Source organism: Callithrix jacchus, chromosome 9, assembly GCF_049354715.1.
Source record: "Callithrix jacchus isolate 240 chromosome 9, calJac240_pri, whole genome shotgun sequence".
Classification (NCBI taxonomy): domain Eukaryota; kingdom Metazoa; phylum Chordata; class Mammalia; order Primates; family Cebidae; genus Callithrix; species Callithrix jacchus.
Window position 1 is genome coordinate 116,369,438 of NC_133510.1, and position 19,916 is coordinate 116,389,353.

Genomic DNA, 19,916 nt, shown 5'->3' on the forward strand with positions numbered 1-19,916 from the left:
ATCTGAGTCATTTTTTTGTTTTAATTTTAGACAGAATCTCACTTTTTTTTTTTTCTTGCCCAGACTGGACTGCAGTGGGGCAATCTCAGCTCACTGCAGCTCCACCTCCTGGGTTCAAAAGATTCTCCTGTCTCAGCCTCCCGAGTAGCTGGGGTTATAGGTGCACACCACCATACCTGGCTAATTTTTGTATTTTCAGTAGAGATGGGATTTTACCATGTTGGCCAGGCCAGTCTTGAACTCCTGACCTCAAGTGGTCTGCTCTCTTTGGCCTCCCAAAGTGCTGGAATTTCAGGCATGAGCCACTGTACCCAGCCCCAAGTGATTCTTAAACTTCAGTTTGAACGTAGGGTCATCCAAAAAGTGCCCTGAGGGTGAGGTTCCCTTCATGCTCTGGAGCTAGCCCCAGTAATTCCTCTCTGATCTATGATACGGGCTTCAGCGTATGCTTTCGTTGGAAGAGAGGGTTCCATGTTTGAGAAGGGTTTGCATGACATTGACTTCAAGTCCACCCACCTCTTCCCTCTCCCAGAGATGGATGTCCATTGTCAGCTCACACACCCTCAGGAGAGGGGCCTTCACTTCTTTGCTTCCAGTGGGGCTGTGGTGAAATAATTCTGACTTATCAGGAAGGACTTCATATCAGAATGAGGTTGGCCTCCCCCAGCTGCTTCTCCCTTCAGCAGAGGCAGCCTTTGTCCCACCCCAAGTCCTTCTTGTTGAGCCACCTGCTCCCTGTGGTACAGGGATGCCCCTGTCCTGGCACATAAGACCAGCTGGAGTCAGGCTCTGGCCTCACTCTGGGGTCCCAGTTGAGAGCTGGGCCTGAGAGCAGACTTGGGGTGGAATGAAAGGAGGAAGGAAGACAACTGATGATGAGAAAATGTACAGGATCTTTGTTTCATAAATATGTATTTTTCTTTTTCCAATGAAAAAGTTTGCACATTAGAAAAATTGGGAAGGGTCAGGAGTGGGCTTCCTGGGGGGATGGCTGAGATGATTCCTCAACCCTGGACCACTGTGGCTCTGTTCACCTTTCCTGGAAACAAGTTCTGGGGCCGTGTCACAGCTTCGAGGAATCCCCCACTGCTGTGATTGAGGTCTTCCCCATCCTCCCCACTCTGGGGACCTGGTGTGTTACTTGTGGGCATTTGCCACGCCAGCAGGGTGGCTAAGGATGGGCACAGAGCAGTCACACAGATACCAAAAAGGCCCAATTCACAGCCTCACTGCCTGCTGACCTTTGGTGTCTGCAGAGTGGGCTTCTGATAACAAGAAGTTGACCTGCACCCGGCCACAGGCACTCAACCAAACGTACAATGAGGCGCTGGATAAAACTAGCCCCTCCAGGGGTCTCCTGAGCTAGGAGAGGACAGACGGGTAAGTGATCCGTCCTCACTTGAGCAACCCATTTGTCATGCCCAGCTGTTCCTTGAGCGTCCGCAGCTGGGCCAGGCTGATGTTGCTGCCTCCACAGACGATGACCACGAGGGATGGCAGTGGGGCTGGGAGCTTCCCCTCCCATTGGAGCTTCTGGACCACGTGGCTGTAGACGGCTGCCAGGGCTGCCCCACAGGCGGGCTCCACCAGGATCTTCTCATCATCTGCCAGAGAAAGGGGGTAGTAGGGGTGTGGCCTGAGTTTCCCAGGGTGCACGGGGAGCTGATAGGCCATTGGCAAGGCTTGGGAATACTGAGCCAATCAGCTCTCAGCCCTGACTGCAGACGCAGGTCCTGGACCAAACATCTCGTCATCACCCTGGGTTGGCCCTTCTAACCCTGAGCCAGGGCCTAGGTTTCATCATGAGTGCTAATGCTGATGGAATGAGTGCAGTTGTGTGAGCACTGTGTTGAGAAGGATTCTGAGGCATAATTTGAGCAAGAGTTCCATGGTTGATTAGCCAAGTGTGCAGTAGGTACAGAAGCACAAATGCTACTATGTTTTTTCTCCTTTTCTTTTCTTTCTTTCTTTCTTTTTTTTTTTTTTTTGCCATCCCTATCCTAGACTGAACCCAGAAAGAGCCCAACCTAGTTACAGACCCACCTGTGAATGAATCCAACTCTGAGCCCCATGTTTTCTGTTTTTACCTTGGCTACCAGGAAACTCAGAAGCAACATTTTAAATATTCACTTATTGTTTGCTGCTGCTATGGTTATCAGGGTTACTTTTCTAAGATGTATGGCTTTTGCTTTTCTATTTCTATGCTGCATTGTATTATATTCCATTAACGGAAAGTTCTAGGCAGAGATGGAAGACAGAACTGTGAAGAAAATTTGGGGTGAGTGGGATCCCCAATGGCACACCAAGTGGACAGCCACTTAGCTCCTGAGTCAGCAGGTCAGGTCCTCAGAGGACTTGGCACATACCCACGAACTTCTCAATGGCGGCGACAGCCTCCTGGTCTGAGATAACTTCCGAGAAAATGGGGTGTTCCTGAAACAGCTTCAGGGCCTGAGCCCCCACAGTCTTCACACCCAGGGCCTTGGCAACACTGAGAGAAGTGGGAACACAGGAGAGGAAGGGGTGGGGGAACAGGAGAGAGGTGGGGGCAGGGAGGGAGAGAAGGAGACGGATGTGAGACGGAGAAGGCAGTGCATCTGCCGGCAGAGAGCCAGGCGTCACCTCTGCAGCTGTAAGGCACTGAAAAGTCTCAGGGATCCCAAACCAAGTGGGGTCTTCTAATAAGGTGCAGAGTGTTTGAATTGGCATCATTTAGTGTATTATTTATTATAATTATTTTTAATTTTTTTAAGACTAGGTGTCACTATGTTGCCCAGGCTGGGCTTTTTTTTTTCTTTTTTCTTTTTTTTGAGATGGAGTCTTGCTCTGTTGTCCAGGCTGGAGTGCAGTGGCACGATCTCGGCTCACTGCAATCTTTGCCTCCTGGGTTCAAACAATTCTCCTGCCTCAGCCGCCCAATTAGCAGGGACAACAGGCACCCACCACCATGCCTGGCTAATTTTTGTGTTTTTAGTAGAGATGGGGTTTCATCATGTTGGCCAAGCTGGCCTCGAACTCCTGACCTCAGGTGATCCAAACACCTCAGCCTTCCAAAGTGTTGGGATTATAGGCATGAGCCACTATGCCTGAACTCAGGCTGATCTTGAATTCCTGGGCTCAAGTGATCCTCCTGCCTCAGCTGAGCATCATATTCCATTTAACACTAAGTCAGGAGCAAATGCCTAAGAGGACCCTTGTTCTTCCCTGATGGGACTCCCTTTGCTCCCCGTTGCAACCTCTACCTGGTTAGCCCTCACGAAGTTTAGCACCACTCTGCCCGCCCACATCCTACTGACCTTTAAGGCTCAGGATTAAGGCCACCTCCTCCAAGGAGTCCTCCTGGGAGAGTACTGAGTCCCACGGCCCTATGTGGAATTCTCAAATGGTTCTCCCTCATAGTAACAAGCAACCTGAGCACTTCTTAAGAAAGCATTAGGTGCCAAGCACTTCACAGGCATTATTGAATTTGCACAATAACTTTGCTGTTAGTTGGTTGGATTTGGGGAAGGGGAAACTGAGGCAGAGAGTATAAGGTCACTTGCCCAAGGTCACACACCTAGGGAGTGCTGGAGCTGGGGCTACAAGCAGGGTCTGTGTAACTCCAGGACCTGCACTGGTAACCAATGTGTTGATGCTGTCCCCAGCCTCCCGGGGCAACCACTGGCTCTATTCCCAGCTCAGCTGCCCCCTCTCCCTTCCCCAGGAGTATCTCGAGGGCCTGGGCCACCTCAGCCCTGAGCAGCACATTGTTAACAGTAGGCACTCAGCCATGACATCTTCAGTCCCTAGAGTGTGCGACACAGCAGCTCCAGATGCCAGGCTCAGGAATTCAGAAGGAGTTCTTAGCTAGCTGGGCCCAGTCTTCCATATCTGTAGCAGAGACTGTGGTCTGCCCCGGTGTCTTCTAGCTACACACATGGGCCCCTACTGTAAAGACATTTTCCAGCCTTTCTTGCAGCTGCGTGTGGCCACGCGACTAAATTCAGGCCAACAAAAAGGTAAGTGGAAATGTTGTGTCTGTGTTTGAAGGTTGGCGCATAGCCTTCTGCCCTTGCTTCTCCCTCCCTGCCTGATGGAATGTGGGTGTGATAGCTGGCACTCAGGCAACCATTTTGGACCATAAGGCTATGTGCTAAGGATAATGGGGAAACAAACTCAAGGGACCCAGGGCCCTGACTTTTCATGGTAAAGCTCAATATCACGTAAGCCATTGTTATTTGGGTCTTCTGTGTAATGGGGCCAAAACTTCTTTCTAATTAAGTACTATCTATCAAAAAGGAAAGAAAGACAGGAAAGAAAGAAAGAGGAAGGAAGGAGGGAAAGAGAGAAAGAAGAAAGAAAAAGAAAAAAGAAGGAGAGGAAGAGAGAAGAAAGGAAGAAAAGAAGGAAGGAAATAGAAAAAAGGAAGGAAAGAAAAAAGGAGAAGGAAAAGAGGGAGGGAGGGAGGAAGGGAGGGAAGAAGGAAGGAAGGAAGGAAGGAAAAAGGAAGAAGGAAGGAAGGAAGGCCTCATAGGAATCGTTTACTGATTCCTCCGTGTCAAGGTTTTACATACCTCATTACTTTGCCAACATCCTCCCAGGAAGCCCACCCCTGAGACCCTATTGTGTGCAAGACACTGGCTGATCTGGGGAAAGAGTGGTGCATAAACACAAGTCTTGTTCCTAAAGAGTTCGTATCCCAGCCCTGAACGGGCTTTCTCTCTCCCTCTCTCCCTCCCTCCCTCCCTTCCTCCCTTCCTCCCTTCCTTCCTTCTTCTTTTTCTTTCTTTCTTTCTTTCTTTCTTTCTTTTTTTTTTTTTTGAGACGGAGTTTCGCTCTTGTTACCCAGGCTGGAGTGCAATGGCGTGATCTTGGCTCACCGCAACCTCCGCCTCCTGGGTTCAGGCAATTCTCCTGCCTCAGCCTCCTGAGTAGCTGGGATTACAGGCACGCGCCACCATGCCCAGCTAATTTTTTGTATCTTTAGTAGAGACAGAGTTTCACCATGTTGACCAGGATGGTCTCGATCTCTGGACCTCGTGATCCACCTGCCTCAGCCTCCCAAAGTGCTGGGATTACAGGCGTGAGCCACCGTGCCCGGCCTCTTTCTTTCTTTTTTTTTGTCTCTAGACAGGGTCTTGCTATGCCACCCAGGCTGGAGTGCACTGGTGTGATCATGGCTTACTGCAGCCTCTGCCTCCTGGGCTTAAGCAGTCCTCCCACCTTAGCCTCCTGAATACCTGGGACTATGGATGTGTGCTACCATGCCCAGTTAATTAAAACAACAACAACAAACAAAAAAAGACAACTTTTTTTGTAGAGATGGGAATCTCTACGTTGCTCAGACTGGTCTTGAACTCCTAACCGCAAGTGGTCCTCCTGCCTCAGTCACCCAAAGTGCTGGGATTACAGGCACAAGTCACTGTGCCCAGCTTCCTAGGAGGGTTTTCATGTGAGGAAGTGTGACGTGATGGAGTCACACAGACCTGGGGTTGAGCCCAAGCTGTACCACTCAGTGGACGTGACCCTGGGCAAGTGATCAGAGCCTCCATTTCCTCACCTGTAAAACAGGCTGACATCAGGACCTACTCCCCAGTGCTTGCTGGACACCCGAGGGAGGCACCCCAGCTGCTCACCTGGTGATCTTGGGCAGGGAGACGAGCTTGCCTGCAGTGGTGGCTGCGTGGAAGCTGTGGGCGCCAAAGGTCTCCATGGCGATGACAGGCACGTCCCCCCAGCCCACCTCCTGCAGTCCCTGGACCACTCCACACAGCAGGCCCCCGCCGCCCACCGACAGTGCGATGGCCCCCGGCTTTGCCCCCAGTGCCTCCTTCAGCTCTTTGATGATGGAAGTGTGGCCTTCCCTGGAGGGTGGGGAGACAGGGTGGCAGGTCAGGGCTGGGCTTCCTGGAGACACCAGCTCAGGTTTGCACCAGCCTCATCCCAGTGGATGGCCCTGGGGTTAGTCCCTTCCCCACCCCCCATATCAGCTTCCTCTACCTGAGAACTTTCTCTGGCCATCTGAGCTACCTGCAAACACAGTCAGAGATGGCAGCCCCCGAGAGCAGCCCTCAACCAACGCCTACGGGTTGGTGTACGAACCCCCGGCTCCCTCTTCCAGGGGCAGGTAAACTGCGGTGTACCTTCTACACTGGCTCCCAGGGTCCCCCAAGGGATTAACCTCCAGCCACCCACAGTGGCCACCTGCCCTGGAAAGCCCCCTTCCTGACATTTTGGACTGGATGATAGAAAGAAGAAAAAGCAAGCCCCCTTCCTTCCCTGCTTGACTTCTTCACTCCCCACAGAATTGCCCCTCAAATAAACTTTCCCTGCAACCTTTGTTCCCAGGTCTGCTTCCAGGAGGCCCCAACCGCTGACACGTGGGCATCTGTGTGCCTGTGTGCTCAGTCTTGGGTGTGTTGTGTGTGCAGCCATGGAGAAGGGGCATTTGGTGCATGTGTGTGTGTGCACCTGCTGCTGTGCGGGGCTATGACATGTGTGTTTCTTCTTTCTTTTTTGTTTTTGAGATGGAGTCTCACTCTCTTGCCCAGGCTGGAGTGCAATGGCACCATCTCAGCTCACTGCAACCTCCACCTCTCCGGTTCAAGTGATACTCCTGCCTCAGCCTCCCGAGTAGCTGGGATTACAGGTGTGTGTCACCACGCCCAGCTAACTTTCATATTTTTAGTAGAGACGGGGTTTCACCATGTTGGCCAGACTGGTCTCAAACTCCTGACCTGAGGTGATACTCCCACCTTGGTCTTCTGAAGTGCTGGGATTATAGATGTAAGCCGCTGTGCCTGGCCTCTGTGTGCTTCTACCTGGTGGTGTGTACACACGTGTGCAGCTGCTGTGCATGAGGATGTGATGATGTGCATCACAGCAATGCCTGCCCAGCGATATAGGGCGGTGGCTGCCACCCCCACCAAGTGACCTTGAACTCCACATACCAGATGAGGGGGTCGTCAAAGGGGGGAATGTAGACCCAGCCAGGGTTGTTCTTCGCCAGGGCCTTGGCCAGCTCAAAGGCTTCGTCCAGTAACTGCAAGGCCACAGGGGAGAGGGGAGGGGTGAGGCACAAGGGGACCCTGTCCAGCCACTGGGTGCCCTCTCTCACCCCTGCTCTGGGTTGGCACTCACCTCACCCACCACCTTGACTGTGGCACCTTCATTCTTGAGGCGCTCAATGGTGAGGGCAGGTGTGGTGCTGGGCACGACGACGGTGGAAGGGATGCCCAGTTGCCTGGCTGCATATGCAGCCGCCATGCCTGCGTTGCCAGCTGCCAGGGTCAAGGGTGGAGAGCATGTCAGTGCAGGAGCGTCTAGGAGCCCAGGCAGGACTGCTCACTGTCTACTGGGGACTCTGGCTGTCCCCCTCACCTCTCCACCCTGTGCGACTACTGGCCTCCCCCTGGAATTCCAAATTGGCTGCTGCCCATGTTTCCAATGGCTCATTGCTGGGAAATCCAGTGCTCAGAGAAGCAGAGTGCCTGACCCCAGGACACACAGCAGAGGACAGGACGGGGAAGCAGGTCACTTACCCGAGGAGCAGACAAAATGTGCGCAGCCTTGCTTGGCCCACTGTGGAGACAACAGGAGAGGCGCTCAGGCCCACGTCCCCGTCATTGCCTGTGCTCTTCCTGCCCACCTGGAATAGCTGCCAGGACCCATGGACACTGACGTTTCCTTCATTCGGAACTTGTTCTCCCCTTTTCTGAGACTGCATCTCCCGCCTCCAAAGAGACTGGCTCAGGAAAGGGTGGAGGAAAACAGGCGACTGATGGGTCTGGGATCAGTCCCCAGGGACCCTCCTGGAGGGGCATCCCTCAAGCAGAGGAAGCCCTAATGGTGGACACTCAGCCCTTGCAGGGAGTCAGCAGGCTTATCCTGCAACACCTTTAATTTCTTTCTTTTTGAGACAGAATCTCACTCTGTCACCCAGGCTGGGGTGCAGTGGCATGATCTTGGCTCACTGCAACCTCTGCCTCCTGGATTCAAGTGATTCTCCTGCCTCAGCCTCCCAGATAGCTGGGACTACAGGCACCTGCCAGCACGCCCAGCTAATTTTTTTGTATTTTTAGTAGAGACAGGGTTTCACCATGTTAGTAGGATGGTCTTGATTTCTTGACCTCATGACCTGCCCACCTCGGCCTCCCAAAGCGCTGGGATTATAGGTGTGAGCCACTGCGCCCGGCCCAACACCTTTAATTTCACATAGCCCTGGCCCTGCCCTGTCAAGGAAGGAGGACCTGCCGCCCCTGCCCAGATGATGCTGAGCCGGTCCCGTACCCTCTTGCAGAAATGCCCAATGCCCCGGATCTTGAAGGAGCCGGAGGGCTGGGCACTGTCCATCTTGAGGTAGACGCTGGTACTGGCCACTTTGGACAGGGCCATGCTGTCACGGATGGGGGTCTTCACATGCAAGGGCTCTCTGGACATCATTGCTGGGAGAAAGGAAGAAAACCCAGAGGGTCAGGAGAGTTAGCCCCGGTGCCGGCACTGCCGGAGGGACCCCTTCCCTCACTTCCCAGCAAGTCAGGCAAGGGCTTAGATGAGACAGCATCCTGGAGACCTGGCCTCTAATCGCAACTAGGCCACCTACTCGCCATGTGACATCAGACAGGCAATCACACCTCAGCCTAAGCTCTGCCATCTATAAAATGGGGACAGGGACCTTTCACACATTTGCTGGAAGGCTGAAGAGATAACACTCAGACCTCATAGCTTTCAAAATGCATGAGGTCAGGCCAGGCATGGTGACCCGTGTGTGTAATCCCAGCACTTTGGGAGGTCAAGGTAGGCTGATCGTCCGGGGTCAGGAGTTCAGGACCAGCCTGGCCAACGTGGCAAAACCCTATCTCTACTAAAAATACAACAACAACAACAAAATTAGCTGAGCATGGTGGCACATACCTGTAGTCCCAGCTACTCAGGAGGCTGAGGCAGGAGAATCACTTGAACCCAGGAGGTGGAGGTTGCAGTGAGCTGAGATTGCACCACTGCACTCCAGCCTGGGTGAGAGTGAGACTATTTCTCAAAAAACAAACAAACAAAACAAAACAAAGCAAAAAAACAATGCCAGGTGCAGTGGCTCACACTGATAATACCAGCACTTTGAAAGGCCGAGCCAGTCAGATCATAAGATCAGGAGTTTGAGACCAGCCTGGCCGACATGGTAAAATCCCATCTGTACAAAATACAAAAATTAGCCAGGCGTGGTGGCACATGCCTGTAATCCCAGCTACTGGGGAGGCTGAGGCAGAAGCATTGCTTGAACTGGGGAGGCAGAGGTTGCAGTGAGCTGAGATCACACCATGGCACTCCAGCCTGGGCGGCAGAGTGAGATTCTGCCTCAAAAAAAAAAAAAAAAAAGAGAGAGAGAGAGAAAAGAAATAGTCTATGCAAAAAATGCAGGAACACACATACACACACAATCCATCCAAACACACACACAATCCATACACACACACACACAATCCATCCAAACACACACACAATCCATCCACACACACACACACAATCCTTCCAAACATACACACAATCCATCCACACACACACACACAATCCATCCACACACACACACACAATCCATCCACACACACAATTCATCCACACACGCACAATCCATCCAAACACACACACAATCCATCCACACACACAATCCATCCACACACACAATCCATCCACACACATAACATAATCCATCCAAACATACAGTCCATCCACACATACACACATATAGTCTACATGTTTTTCTTATTTTTTTTTTCTTGAGACGGAGTTTTCACTCTTGTCACCCAGGCTGGAGTGCAATGGTGCGATCACGGCTCACCGCAACCTCCACCTCCTGGGTTCAGGCATTTCTCCTGCCTCAGCCTCCTGAGTAGCTGGGATTACAGGCAAACGCCACCATGCCCAGCTAATTTTTTGTATTTTTTTTTAGTAGAGACGGGGTTTCACCATGTTGACCAGGATGGTCTCGATCTCTTGACCTCGTGATCCACCCACCTCGGCCTCCCAAAGTGCTGGGATTACAGGCTTGAGCCACCGCGCCCGGCCATGTTTTCCTTATTTAAAAAAAAATTTTTAATTTTCATTTATTTTCTTTTCCTTTCTTTCTTTCTTTTTTTTTTTTTTTTTTCAGTCTACATGCTTCGGTGCGCCCAGAGCATCTCAGAAAACATGCATGTCAGAATGGCCTGGGAGGGGTCTTGGGAGAGCTGCCCTCAGGTTCATAGCACTCTTCTTTGAGCTGTTTGGGTGTTTTACCATATGCCTATATTACTTATTTAAATACATACATTAAAAAAAACACTAACGTTTGGGAAGCCTAATATTCAGTTAGGAAAACGCTTTCATAATTATTAATTTTGTCATAATTGTTATAGCATTGACTAATTACTTAGCTTTTAAATTTTATTGGTTTATTCTGGTAGAGATGGGGTCTTGCTATGTTGGCCAGGCTCATCTCCAACTCCTGGCCTCAAGCAATCTGCCTGCCTCAGCCTCCCAAAGTGCCGGATTACAGTTGTGAGCCACAATGCCCGGCTTGCTGTCTTTTGAGGGTTTCTGAGACAGAATCTCAGTCCATCACTCAGGCTGGAGTGCATTGGCAAGATCTCAGCTCACTGCAACCTCCGCCTCCCAGGTTCAAGCGATTCTCCTGCCTGAGCCCCCTGAGTAGCTGGGACTACAGGCGTGTGCCACCATGCCTGACTAATTTTTGTATTTTTAGTAGAGACGGGGTTTCACCATGTTGGCCAGGCTGGTCTCAAACTCCTGACCCTGTGATCCACCTGCCTCAGCCTCCCGAAGTGCTGGGATTAGAGGCGTGAGCCATGACGCCTGACTTGCTGTTTCGTCACATTTTTGGGTAGTTTGCTCCACTGGAGCAGGAAGCAAAACACTAACATAATTTGCCCAAAGTCATACTGTGAGTGAGGCAGGGAGGCAGGATTTGAACTTGGGCAGTTGGCTCCAGGGCCCGGGCTCTGTCTTTGACCCATGTGTGTGGCTCAGGCTCCCGCTTCCGGATGGGCTGTGGGGGATGAAGTGGTTGAGGTGGCCCTGGGTCTAGCCACAGCCACGTCCGCCCACTCAGCCTTTCCATCTTCCCCTCCCACCCCGAGAGTCTGAGGGTGGATTTGGTTCTCCTCAACTTGGACCAGGCCAGAAGAGATCAGCAGGTGTTGGCTGAGGGGCTCTCTGGTTCCCCCTCCCTCCACCATCCCAGAAAGCCAGGAAAGGGTGGCTAGCCTGCAGCCCATCTCCACCGCCATCCTGTCCTGGGCGCTCCTAGCTTGGACATCCATCCCCAGAATGAGCCAGACATCCCTCGGTCAGAAGGAGAGTGGGGAGTGGGGATCCCAACTGCCCCACCAGCCTTAGCATCCCCCAAATAGAGTGTATCTGAATTAACTGACATTCAGGGCTTAGGGAGGGGGAACTTGAACAGACGCCCTCTCCCCGCTGGATCTCTTGAATAAAAGTCAGAGACTGGGGCACACTTCAAAACAGGATGTCCCTAAATGGGAATAAACTCTCAGCTCCTGGAGGTTAATCCCCAAACAACGGCATCCCTGGACTGACTGACTGATTGATTGATTGAGAATCTCCCTCTGTTGCCCAGGCTGGAGGGCAGTGGCCCAGTATTTATTTATTTATTTGTTTGTTTGTTTATTTATTTATAATCTCCCTCTGTTGCTGCAACCTCTGCATTCTGAGTTCGAGTGATTCTCCTGCCTTAGCCTCTCAAGTAGCTGGGATCACAGGCTGCATTTTTAGCAGAGACAGGGTTTCACCATGTTGGCCAGGCTGGTCTCGAACTCCTGACTTCAAGTGATCTGCCCGCCTCGGCTTCCCAAAGTTCTGGTATTACAAGCATGAGCCACCACACCCAGTTCTGACTGACTTGACATTGATGCTGATGTTGGCCACCAAGGCCTGCCGTCAGGGACACCCAGGGCGGGGGTGGGAGGAGCCGGCGACGGAGACCCTTTTCAGGCAGATTTGAGGCGAACCTCCCGCCATCTGTCCCAGGTGGCGCAAATGGGATGCCTTCAGGTAAAAGGCCAGGGCTCCTCCTGCAGGCAGCCCCTTCCCTGCTGCGGCTCTCCATAAAGTGAGCATCCATTAACCATGTCCAGCCTGCCAGTCCCACCCTGCCCCAAGGATCGTATAAGACTTCAGAAGAGGTTGTGCCTGGCGAGGAGGAGGGAGGGTGCCCTGAGCCGCTGTCTGCCCACTTGACTTAGTCAGAAGCCACCTCTGCTCTCACTTGGTTCACAGTAAGAGCTCAGTCGATATGAACGTTCATGAAATCTGGGCTGGGCACCTGAATTGCCGGTCATCCTTTCACCCTCACCGCCACCTCAGGAGTAAGGCTCTACGCTTATCCCCATTCGACAGAAGAGGAAGCTGAGGCACGGAACTGGACACGAACTCAGGCAGCATTTATGCCTAACTCTCTTTTTTTACAAATTTGAGACAGGGTCTTGCACCCAGGCTGGAGTGCAGGGGTACAATCATTGCTCACTGCAGCCTCGACCTCCTGGGCGAAAGCAATCCTTCCAATTCAGCCTCCCCAGTAGTTGGGACTACAGGGATGCATCACCAAAGTGTATTAATTAAAAAAAATTTTTTTTATTAGGTCAGGAGTTCAAGATCAGCCTGGGCATGATGAAACTCTGTCTCTGCTAAAAATACAAGGATTAGCTGGGTGTGGTGGCATACACCTGTAGTCACAGCTACTCGGGAGGCTGAGGCAGGAGAATCGCTTGAACCAGGTAGGCAGAGGTTGCAGTGAGCCGAGATTGTGCCACTGCACTCCAGCCTGGGTGACAGAGTGAGACTCCATCTCAAATATATATATATATATTTTAGAGATGAGGGTCTCAATATGTTGCCCAGCCTGGTCTCAAACTTGTGGCCTCAAGCAACCCTCTTGCCTCAGCCTTCTGAAGTGTTGGGATTATAGGCCACAGCCACCATGCCCAGCCTCAGTGGAGTCTTTCTGTGTCTCCTTCTTCCCCTGGGAAACCACAGGTTGGCCGGGACACTCCAGTCCTGAGATGAAACAGGATGGGGCCACTTACCTGGCAAAGGCGATGGGTCTGAGCAGCAGACAGAGCCAAGACAGCTAGGGAGGGAGGGATGGACTGAGTAGGTAGCTTACAGAGAGAGGTCTGCAGTCTTCTGGACAGTCCCAGGGGCTACCCTGGTCCTGAGCTTTATTCCCCCAGCACCTCAGGGCAGCCAATGGGGCCCCAGGGCTGGTTACACCCCCAGCCAGGACCCACCCCCTGGCCCCAGGCCACTGGAGCTCGCAGAAGAGAGGCGGAATCTGGCCAAGCTTCCTTCTCTGGCAGCTTCCTCCTGCTTTTCCCACAACCCCTCCTTCTCCCTCTTTCCACTTCCCCTTGTCTGTCCTCAGTTTGTGAAAGAGAAATAAAAATTTGGGACCCCAGCTCACTACTGTAAAAGAAAAAGAATTAAGTGAAAAGCTGAGTCATGCAAAAAACTGCCTTTCCTTTAGTTCCTAAGCAGATAGCTTCAGAGTTAAATACTGGCTGGGCACTTTGGGAGGTGGAGGTGGGTGAATCACCTGAGGTCAGGCGTTCGAGACCAGCCTGGCCAACATTGTGAAACCCTGCCTCTACTAAAAACACAAAAATCAGCTGGGCGTGGTGGCACGTGCCTGTAATCCCAGCTACTCAGGAGGCCGAGGCACAAGAATTGCTTGAACCTGGGAGGCAGAGGTTGCGGTGAGACAAGATCTCGCCACTGCACTCCAACCTTGGCAACAGAAAAAAAAAAAAAAAGGTTAAATATCCCCACAGGTTGCTACTCTATGTTTACCTTATCTTATGTAAAGCACCAGTTTATTGAGCTCAAGACAAATAGTAGTTGAGTATTTCCCTACCTGCTCCTCTTCTCTTACTAACTATGGATTCTGTAATATGCCCATACCCCCCTCTTTCCCCTCCAGCTTTTCTCCTTTAAGTACTGACACCCCGAAGTCATCTCTGGAGAAAGGCATAGACCCGTCTCCCAGATGCATTCTTAACCTTGGCAAAATAAACTTTTAAATGGATTGAGACCTGTCTGAATCTTTTTTTTTTTTGAGACGGAGTTTCACTCTTGTTACCCAGGCTGGAGTGCAATGGCGCGATCTTGGCTCACCGCAACCTCCGCCTTCTGGGTTCAAGCAATTCTCCTGCCTCAGCCTCCCGAGTAGCTGGGACTACAGGTGCGCACCACCATACCCAGCTAATTTTTGTATTTTTAGTAGAGACGGGGTTTCACCTTGTTGACCAGGATGGTCTCGATCTCTTGACCTTGTGATCCACCCACCTTGGCCTCCCAAAGTGCTGGGATTATAGGCGTGAGCCACCGCGCCTGGCCAAGACCTGTCTGAATCTTTTGGATTTTTTTTTTTTTTTGAGATGGAGTTTCGCTCTTGTTGCCCAGGCTGGAGTGCAATTGCGTGACCTCAGCTCACTACAACCTCCGCCTCATGGTTTCAAGTGATTCTCCATCTGGGATTACAGGCATGTACCACCATGCCGGCTAATTTTGTATTTTTAGTAGAGATGGGGTTTAGTAGAGATCAGGTTTCTTCATTTTGGTCAGGCTGGTCTCAAACTCCTGACCTCAGGTGATCCACCTGCCTTGGCCTCCCAAAGTGCTGGGATTACAGGCATGAGCCACTGTGACTGGCCTTCTTTTTGATTTACAGATTGGAGACTCTGAAAGGGACCCTGGGTGGAGGTGGCCCTGACCTTTGACAAATCTCCTATTGGTGCTTGGTACCAGCTTGAGCTATCTTTTTTTCCCTTTGAGACAGTCTCCCTCTATCGCCCAGGCTGGAGTGCAATGGCACGATCTTGGCTCATTGCAACCTCCTTCTCCTGGGTTCAAGTAATTATCCTATCTCAGCTTCCCAAGTCACTGGAGTATAGGCACGTGCCACCACACCCGGCTAATTTTTTGTTTTTAGTGGAGATGGGGTTTCACCGTGTTAGCCAGGGCTGGTCTTGAACTCTTGACCTCAAGTGATCTACCCACCTCGGCCTCCCAGAGTGCTGGGATTACAGGCATGAGCCACTGCACCCAGCCTTGAGCTATCTTGATTGCCCCCAAAACAGGACAATCTGCAGAGGCCTGGGAGCTCCCCACCTCCAGAGAACTCCTGATCTCCCCAAATTGGTTGATATCTAAAGTTGATGTCTCTGTGAAGCTTCTTTTCTGAGTATTACTTGCTTCCAACGAGGAAGGTGAGTTTTCTGGCTTCCACGATGATGGCAGGCAGGCAGCTCCTTTCCGGAGTTTCGCTCGTGTCCAGCAGGGAAGGCGAGTGTGAGTTTTTCCTTATTCTAGGGTGGCAGAGAGCAGCCTTCAGCCTGGGCCCCGTGACCAGAAGTTAAGATTGACAACCGGCTGACCTGAACTTCTCCTTGCCGTTAGAGCACTCGGTGGTCTTACACGTTGCTGGACCGTTGGTTCCCTTCACCTAACTGTTTTCGTTTTTGTTGTTGTTTTGGTCTTGTTCCCATTGGATTGGACCAACGCCACTTGACTTGGTCAAATCTGAAGGAAAGTTTAAAATGATGGTGAACAAGGCCTCATGAATTGGCTAAATTCCCACAGCTGGGGAAAAAAGAAAAAAAAAAAAACAAACAGCCAGCAAACAGCAAAAGAAAAAAAAATAGAGAAGGATTTTGACTACCTGAGGGGCATTATTTACACTGTTGTACCCAAGCGAGTCAAGGAATGTGCCACACTCTGAGACTGAATTATGAGAGGTGGCTAATGCCCAAAACTCTCTTGGCCCCGAAGAAAAAGTTGGGGGGTCTTTTATACCCTAGTTTTTAAAAGGGAGGGGAACCTAGCTGAAGCAAATTTTTCACAAAAGCAGAGTAAGCAAAAAAGTTAAAAGATAAACTGATAATGAGAAATAAAACAGTGCCAGATGTGAGGGGCAGAGCTTTCATGGAAGACATACAACTTATAGATAATGGGGGCTCTGGGCGCTCCCTGCACCTGCATTCCCAGGCTCTGCTCGTACCACTTAACTCGGCCTCTTATCAACAAAGGCATTCCTGGGTGCCCAGTGTCAGCCTGCCCCAGCTGCATGCTATAGTTACATACATACTCAATGGTGAGAAAATATCTAAAATGAAGAAGCGAAGATGGAGTCTGCCTGGCTCAAGAGGCTAACATAACGCCTGAACAGCTTTTAGTCTGAGAAAGACAGAGTTAGTTTAAGCTGGCAAAAAGCAGGTTATCACAACATAACAAGGCCGTCTTTTGCTAGCCAAACCAAACGGAAAGAGGTTACCTGGCTGTCACCTCACTCTAGTTCAGTAGCTGAGATTCTGTCCCTTTTTTACCCTTTTTCACAGCCTCCCAAAGTGCTGGGATTATAGGTGAGAGCCACCCCACCCGGCCAGGATCTCGTTTTTGAGAAAAATTTTTCTTTTTTCTTCTCAGTCGACTGCATTCTGTTTTCTCCAATTTACTCCTGCTTGTCTCCTTTCTCTTGCCACCCTCTACAGCTTGAGGGGCCTAAAATAATTTCGAATAGTTTCTGATTTGATATTTGTGTTACTTTTGAAATATCAGCAGTTTGTCTCAGCTAAAATATGGTAATGCGATTTAAAAGGATTTTTTAAAGAGCTCAATGGTTAAAAGCTTAATTAAAGGCAAATACCCAAGATGTGGATATTTGTTTATTTATTTAAAGGGCCTTAGTGCATTTTTTTTTCTCTCCTAGGATCTGTTTTTTTTTTTTGAGATGGAGTCTCACTCTGTCGCCCAGGCTGGAGTGCAGTGTTGTGATCTCAGCTTACTGCAACCTCTGCTCCCTGGGTTCAAGTGAGGAAAGAAACCCCTCTTTCCTGTCTCTTGTCTCAAAGAAGGAGGAAGTAAAAGTTGAGACATAGTAGGCATGAGGTCAGTGGGCTGGAGGTTAAAGATTAAACCCCGCCCCCCAACCCTTACGATCAAAGATCACCTGTGCTCTTAAGGGTGGGGGAGATATGGAGAAATGCCCTCTACTGTTCCCATTCAATCTTTCTCAAAACCCACACTTCATTGATCACGAACCCCTCACATGTACTTTCTAAAGCTGTACACCCAAGACCTTTTCACATGTACTATCTAGAGTTGTAAGCCTATATAAAGGCAGAGGTTTCCTTTGTTACGGGAGCTTGGCTGTTAGGCAGTTATGCCACCTTGCTCCTGGCCAAATAAATCACCCCTACTTCCCAGTTCCGAGTTCTAGAGGTCTGTTTCTCGTGGCCACTCCTGCTACACAAGTGCCTCTCCTGCCTCACCCTCCCAAGTGGCTGGGATTACAGGCGCATGCCACCATGCTGGACTTTTTTTTTTCTTTTGTATTTTTAGTAGAGACAGTATTTCACCGTGTTGGCCAGGCTGGTCTCGAACTCCTGGCCTCAAGTTATTCACCCACCTCAGCCTCCCAAAGTGCTGAAATTACAGGTGAGAGCCACCCCACCCGGCCAGGATCTTGTGTTTTTTTCTCAGTCAACTGAATTCTGTTTTCTCCAGTTTAGTTCTGGCTGCCTCCTTTCTCTTGCCACCCTCTACAGCTCAAGGGACCTAAAATAATTTCTAACAGCTTGGGATTCCTTAAGGAAAACAGAGAAGGTGCCAGATTCCTTCTTGGGGAGAAACCTCTGTTTTTCCTTATTGACCCCTAAGAGTATAAACAGATGAGCTCCTCTGAGATCTTCAACTGCTGCCTTTTGTAGTGCGTTACCTGATTTTTTTTTTGAGACAGAGTCTCGCTCTGTTGCCCAGGCTGGAGTGCAGTGGTGCAATCTCAGCTCACTGCAACCTCCACCTTCCGGGTTCGAGCAATTCTGCCTCAGCCTGCTGAGTTGCTGGGATTACTGGTGCGCGCCACCATGCCTGGCAAATTTTTGTACTTTTAGTGGAGATGGGGTTTCACTACATTGGTCATGCTGGTCTTGAACTCCCGACCTCATGATCTGCCCGCGTCGGCCTCTGAAAGTGCTGGGATTACAGGCGTGAGCCACCATGCCCGGCCACCTGTTTACTTTTTGATTAAAATTGTTATTACAACAGGAGCTACTCTTGGATGTTTAAAATAAGAGAGGGTCTGGATGAGGGTCTAGTTACATTAATTTTTTTTTTTTTTTTTGAGACAGTCTTGCTCTGTTGCCAGGCACCAGGCTGGAGTACAGTGGCGCAATCTCGGCTTACTGCAATCTCCGCCTCCTGGGTTCAAGCAATTGTCCTGCCTCAGCCTCCCTAGTAGCTGGGACTATAGCTACTACTGCAGTAGTAGTCCAGCCAAAATCACATGCCCAGCTAATTTTTGTGTTTTTTAGTAGAGACAAGGTTTCACCATGTTGGCTAGGATGGACTCAATCTTTTGACCTCGTGATCTGCTTGCCTCGGCCTCCCAAAGTGCTGGGATTACAGGCGTGAGCCACCGTGTCCAGCCAAAAAAAATTTTTTTAAAGAAAAGAAAGGGTATGGTTTAGACACTTAGATAAATGTCTTTGCGACAAAGTACTCGGTAAGCATCACGCAGCCTAGGTTGGTGATATCACTCTTTGGAGACTCAGGATTTGGTGTGGGCTTTGCCCAGAGTTTTGAGATCCAGTCAAAAGATAGAGACTAAATTTAAAACTACCTATCTAAATAAAATTGGTCTCCTTGTATAATCCCATGGTAGATTTCTATAACTTTTTGTTTGACTTCCTTTTTTTTTTTTTGAGAAAAGGTCTCACTCTGTTGCTCCGGCTGGAGTGCAGTGGTGCAGTCATGGCTCACTGCAGCCTCGACTTCCCAGGTTCAAACAATCCTCCCACCTCAGCCTCCCAAGCAGCTGGGACTACAGGTGTTTGCTACCATGCCTGGCTAATGTTTATTTTTATTTTTTGAAGAGCCAAAGTTTCATCATTATTGCCCAGACTGGTCTTGAACTCCTGAGATGGGAGGAGGTCAGCCTCCTAAAGTGTTGGGATTACAGGTGTCAGCCACTACGTTGGCCGTGGCATCCATTTTAAATCTCTCTAAGACACTCAGACTCTTTTCTCTCTCTCTGTACTTTGAGCTATACATTTTTGCTATCTGATTTTCATCTAAGAGTTGTTTATTTAGTATGTACATTTAGGGCTATCTAGCTGACAGTTGCCGAGGCTAGAGAAACAGATTATCCAGAAATGAGGGGTTGGGCTGGGCGTGGTAACCAGCACTAATTCCAGCACTTTGGAAGGCTGAGGTGGGAGGATTGCTTGAGCCCAGGAGTGACACCAGCTTGGGCAACATAGTGAGACCCCATCTCTACAAAAAATAAAAAAATCAGCTGAGTGTGGTGGCGTATATCTACAGTCCAAGCTACTTGGAAGGCTGAGGTGGGAAGATCACTTGAGCCTGAGTCAGGAGTTGAGTGGTTGAGGCTGCAGTAAGCCATGATCACACTATTGCACTCCTACCTGGGCAACAGAGTGAGACCTTGTCTCAAAAAAAAAAAAAAAAGAAAAAGAAAACAATTGGAAGTCTTGGCTGGGTGAGGTGGCTCCTGCCTGTAATCTCAGCACTTTGGGAGGCCAAGGTGGGCAGATCACCGGAGGTCAGGAGTTCGAGTCCAGCCTGGCCAACATGGTGAAATCCCGTCTTTAAAAAATAAATAAATAAATGAAATTAAAAGTCTTAAATAGGAGGGGGAAAAAAAGAAGTGTTAGGGATCTATAAGATCTACCTCTGTTTGCCCGGGCGCGGTGGCTCATGTCTATAATACCAGCACTTTGGGAGGCTGAAGCAGGTGGATCACAAGGTCAGGAGATGGAGACCATCCTGGCTAATATGGTGAAACCCCGTCTCTACTAAAAACACAAAAAATTAGCCAGGCCTGGTGGCATGCGCCTGTAGTCCCAGCTACT

General features: G+C 50.2%; 1 protein-coding gene across 1 annotated transcript; it reads right to left on the minus strand.

The window, feature by feature from the left end:
- Window positions 1-895: 895 nt before the first annotated feature.
- On the minus strand, window positions 896-13,184 carry SDS (serine dehydratase). The gene is made up of 8 exons (XM_002753040.7): window positions 13,074-13,184; window positions 8,269-8,423; window positions 7,521-7,560; window positions 7,120-7,259; window positions 6,930-7,021; window positions 5,616-5,843; window positions 2,367-2,491; window positions 896-1,604 (listed from the first exon to the last, which is right to left on the minus strand). Exons 2-8 carry the CDS (start codon window positions 8,419-8,421, stop codon window positions 1,396-1,398), a joined length of 987 nt encoding a protein of 328 aa, XP_002753086.2. The 5' UTR covers window positions 8,422-8,423; window positions 13,074-13,184; the 3' UTR covers window positions 896-1,395.
- Between the last annotated feature and the right edge of the window lie 6,732 nt (window positions 13,185-19,916).

Bases quoted from the DNA above. Each gene is read 5' to 3' on its own strand.
- SDS (XM_002753040.7), bottom strand. From the start codon at position 8,421: ATGATGTCCAGAGAGCCCTTGCATGTGAAGACCCCCATCCGTGACAGC. The intron at 5,844-6,929 runs GTATGTGGAGTT...CCCACCCTCCAG, and splicing joins TTTGACGACCCCCTCATCTG to GGAAGGCCACACTTCCATCA. The intron at 1,605-2,366 runs GTATGTGCCAAG...TTTCTCTGGCAG, and splicing joins CGCCATTGAGAAGTTCGTGG to ATGATGAGAAGATCCTGGTG.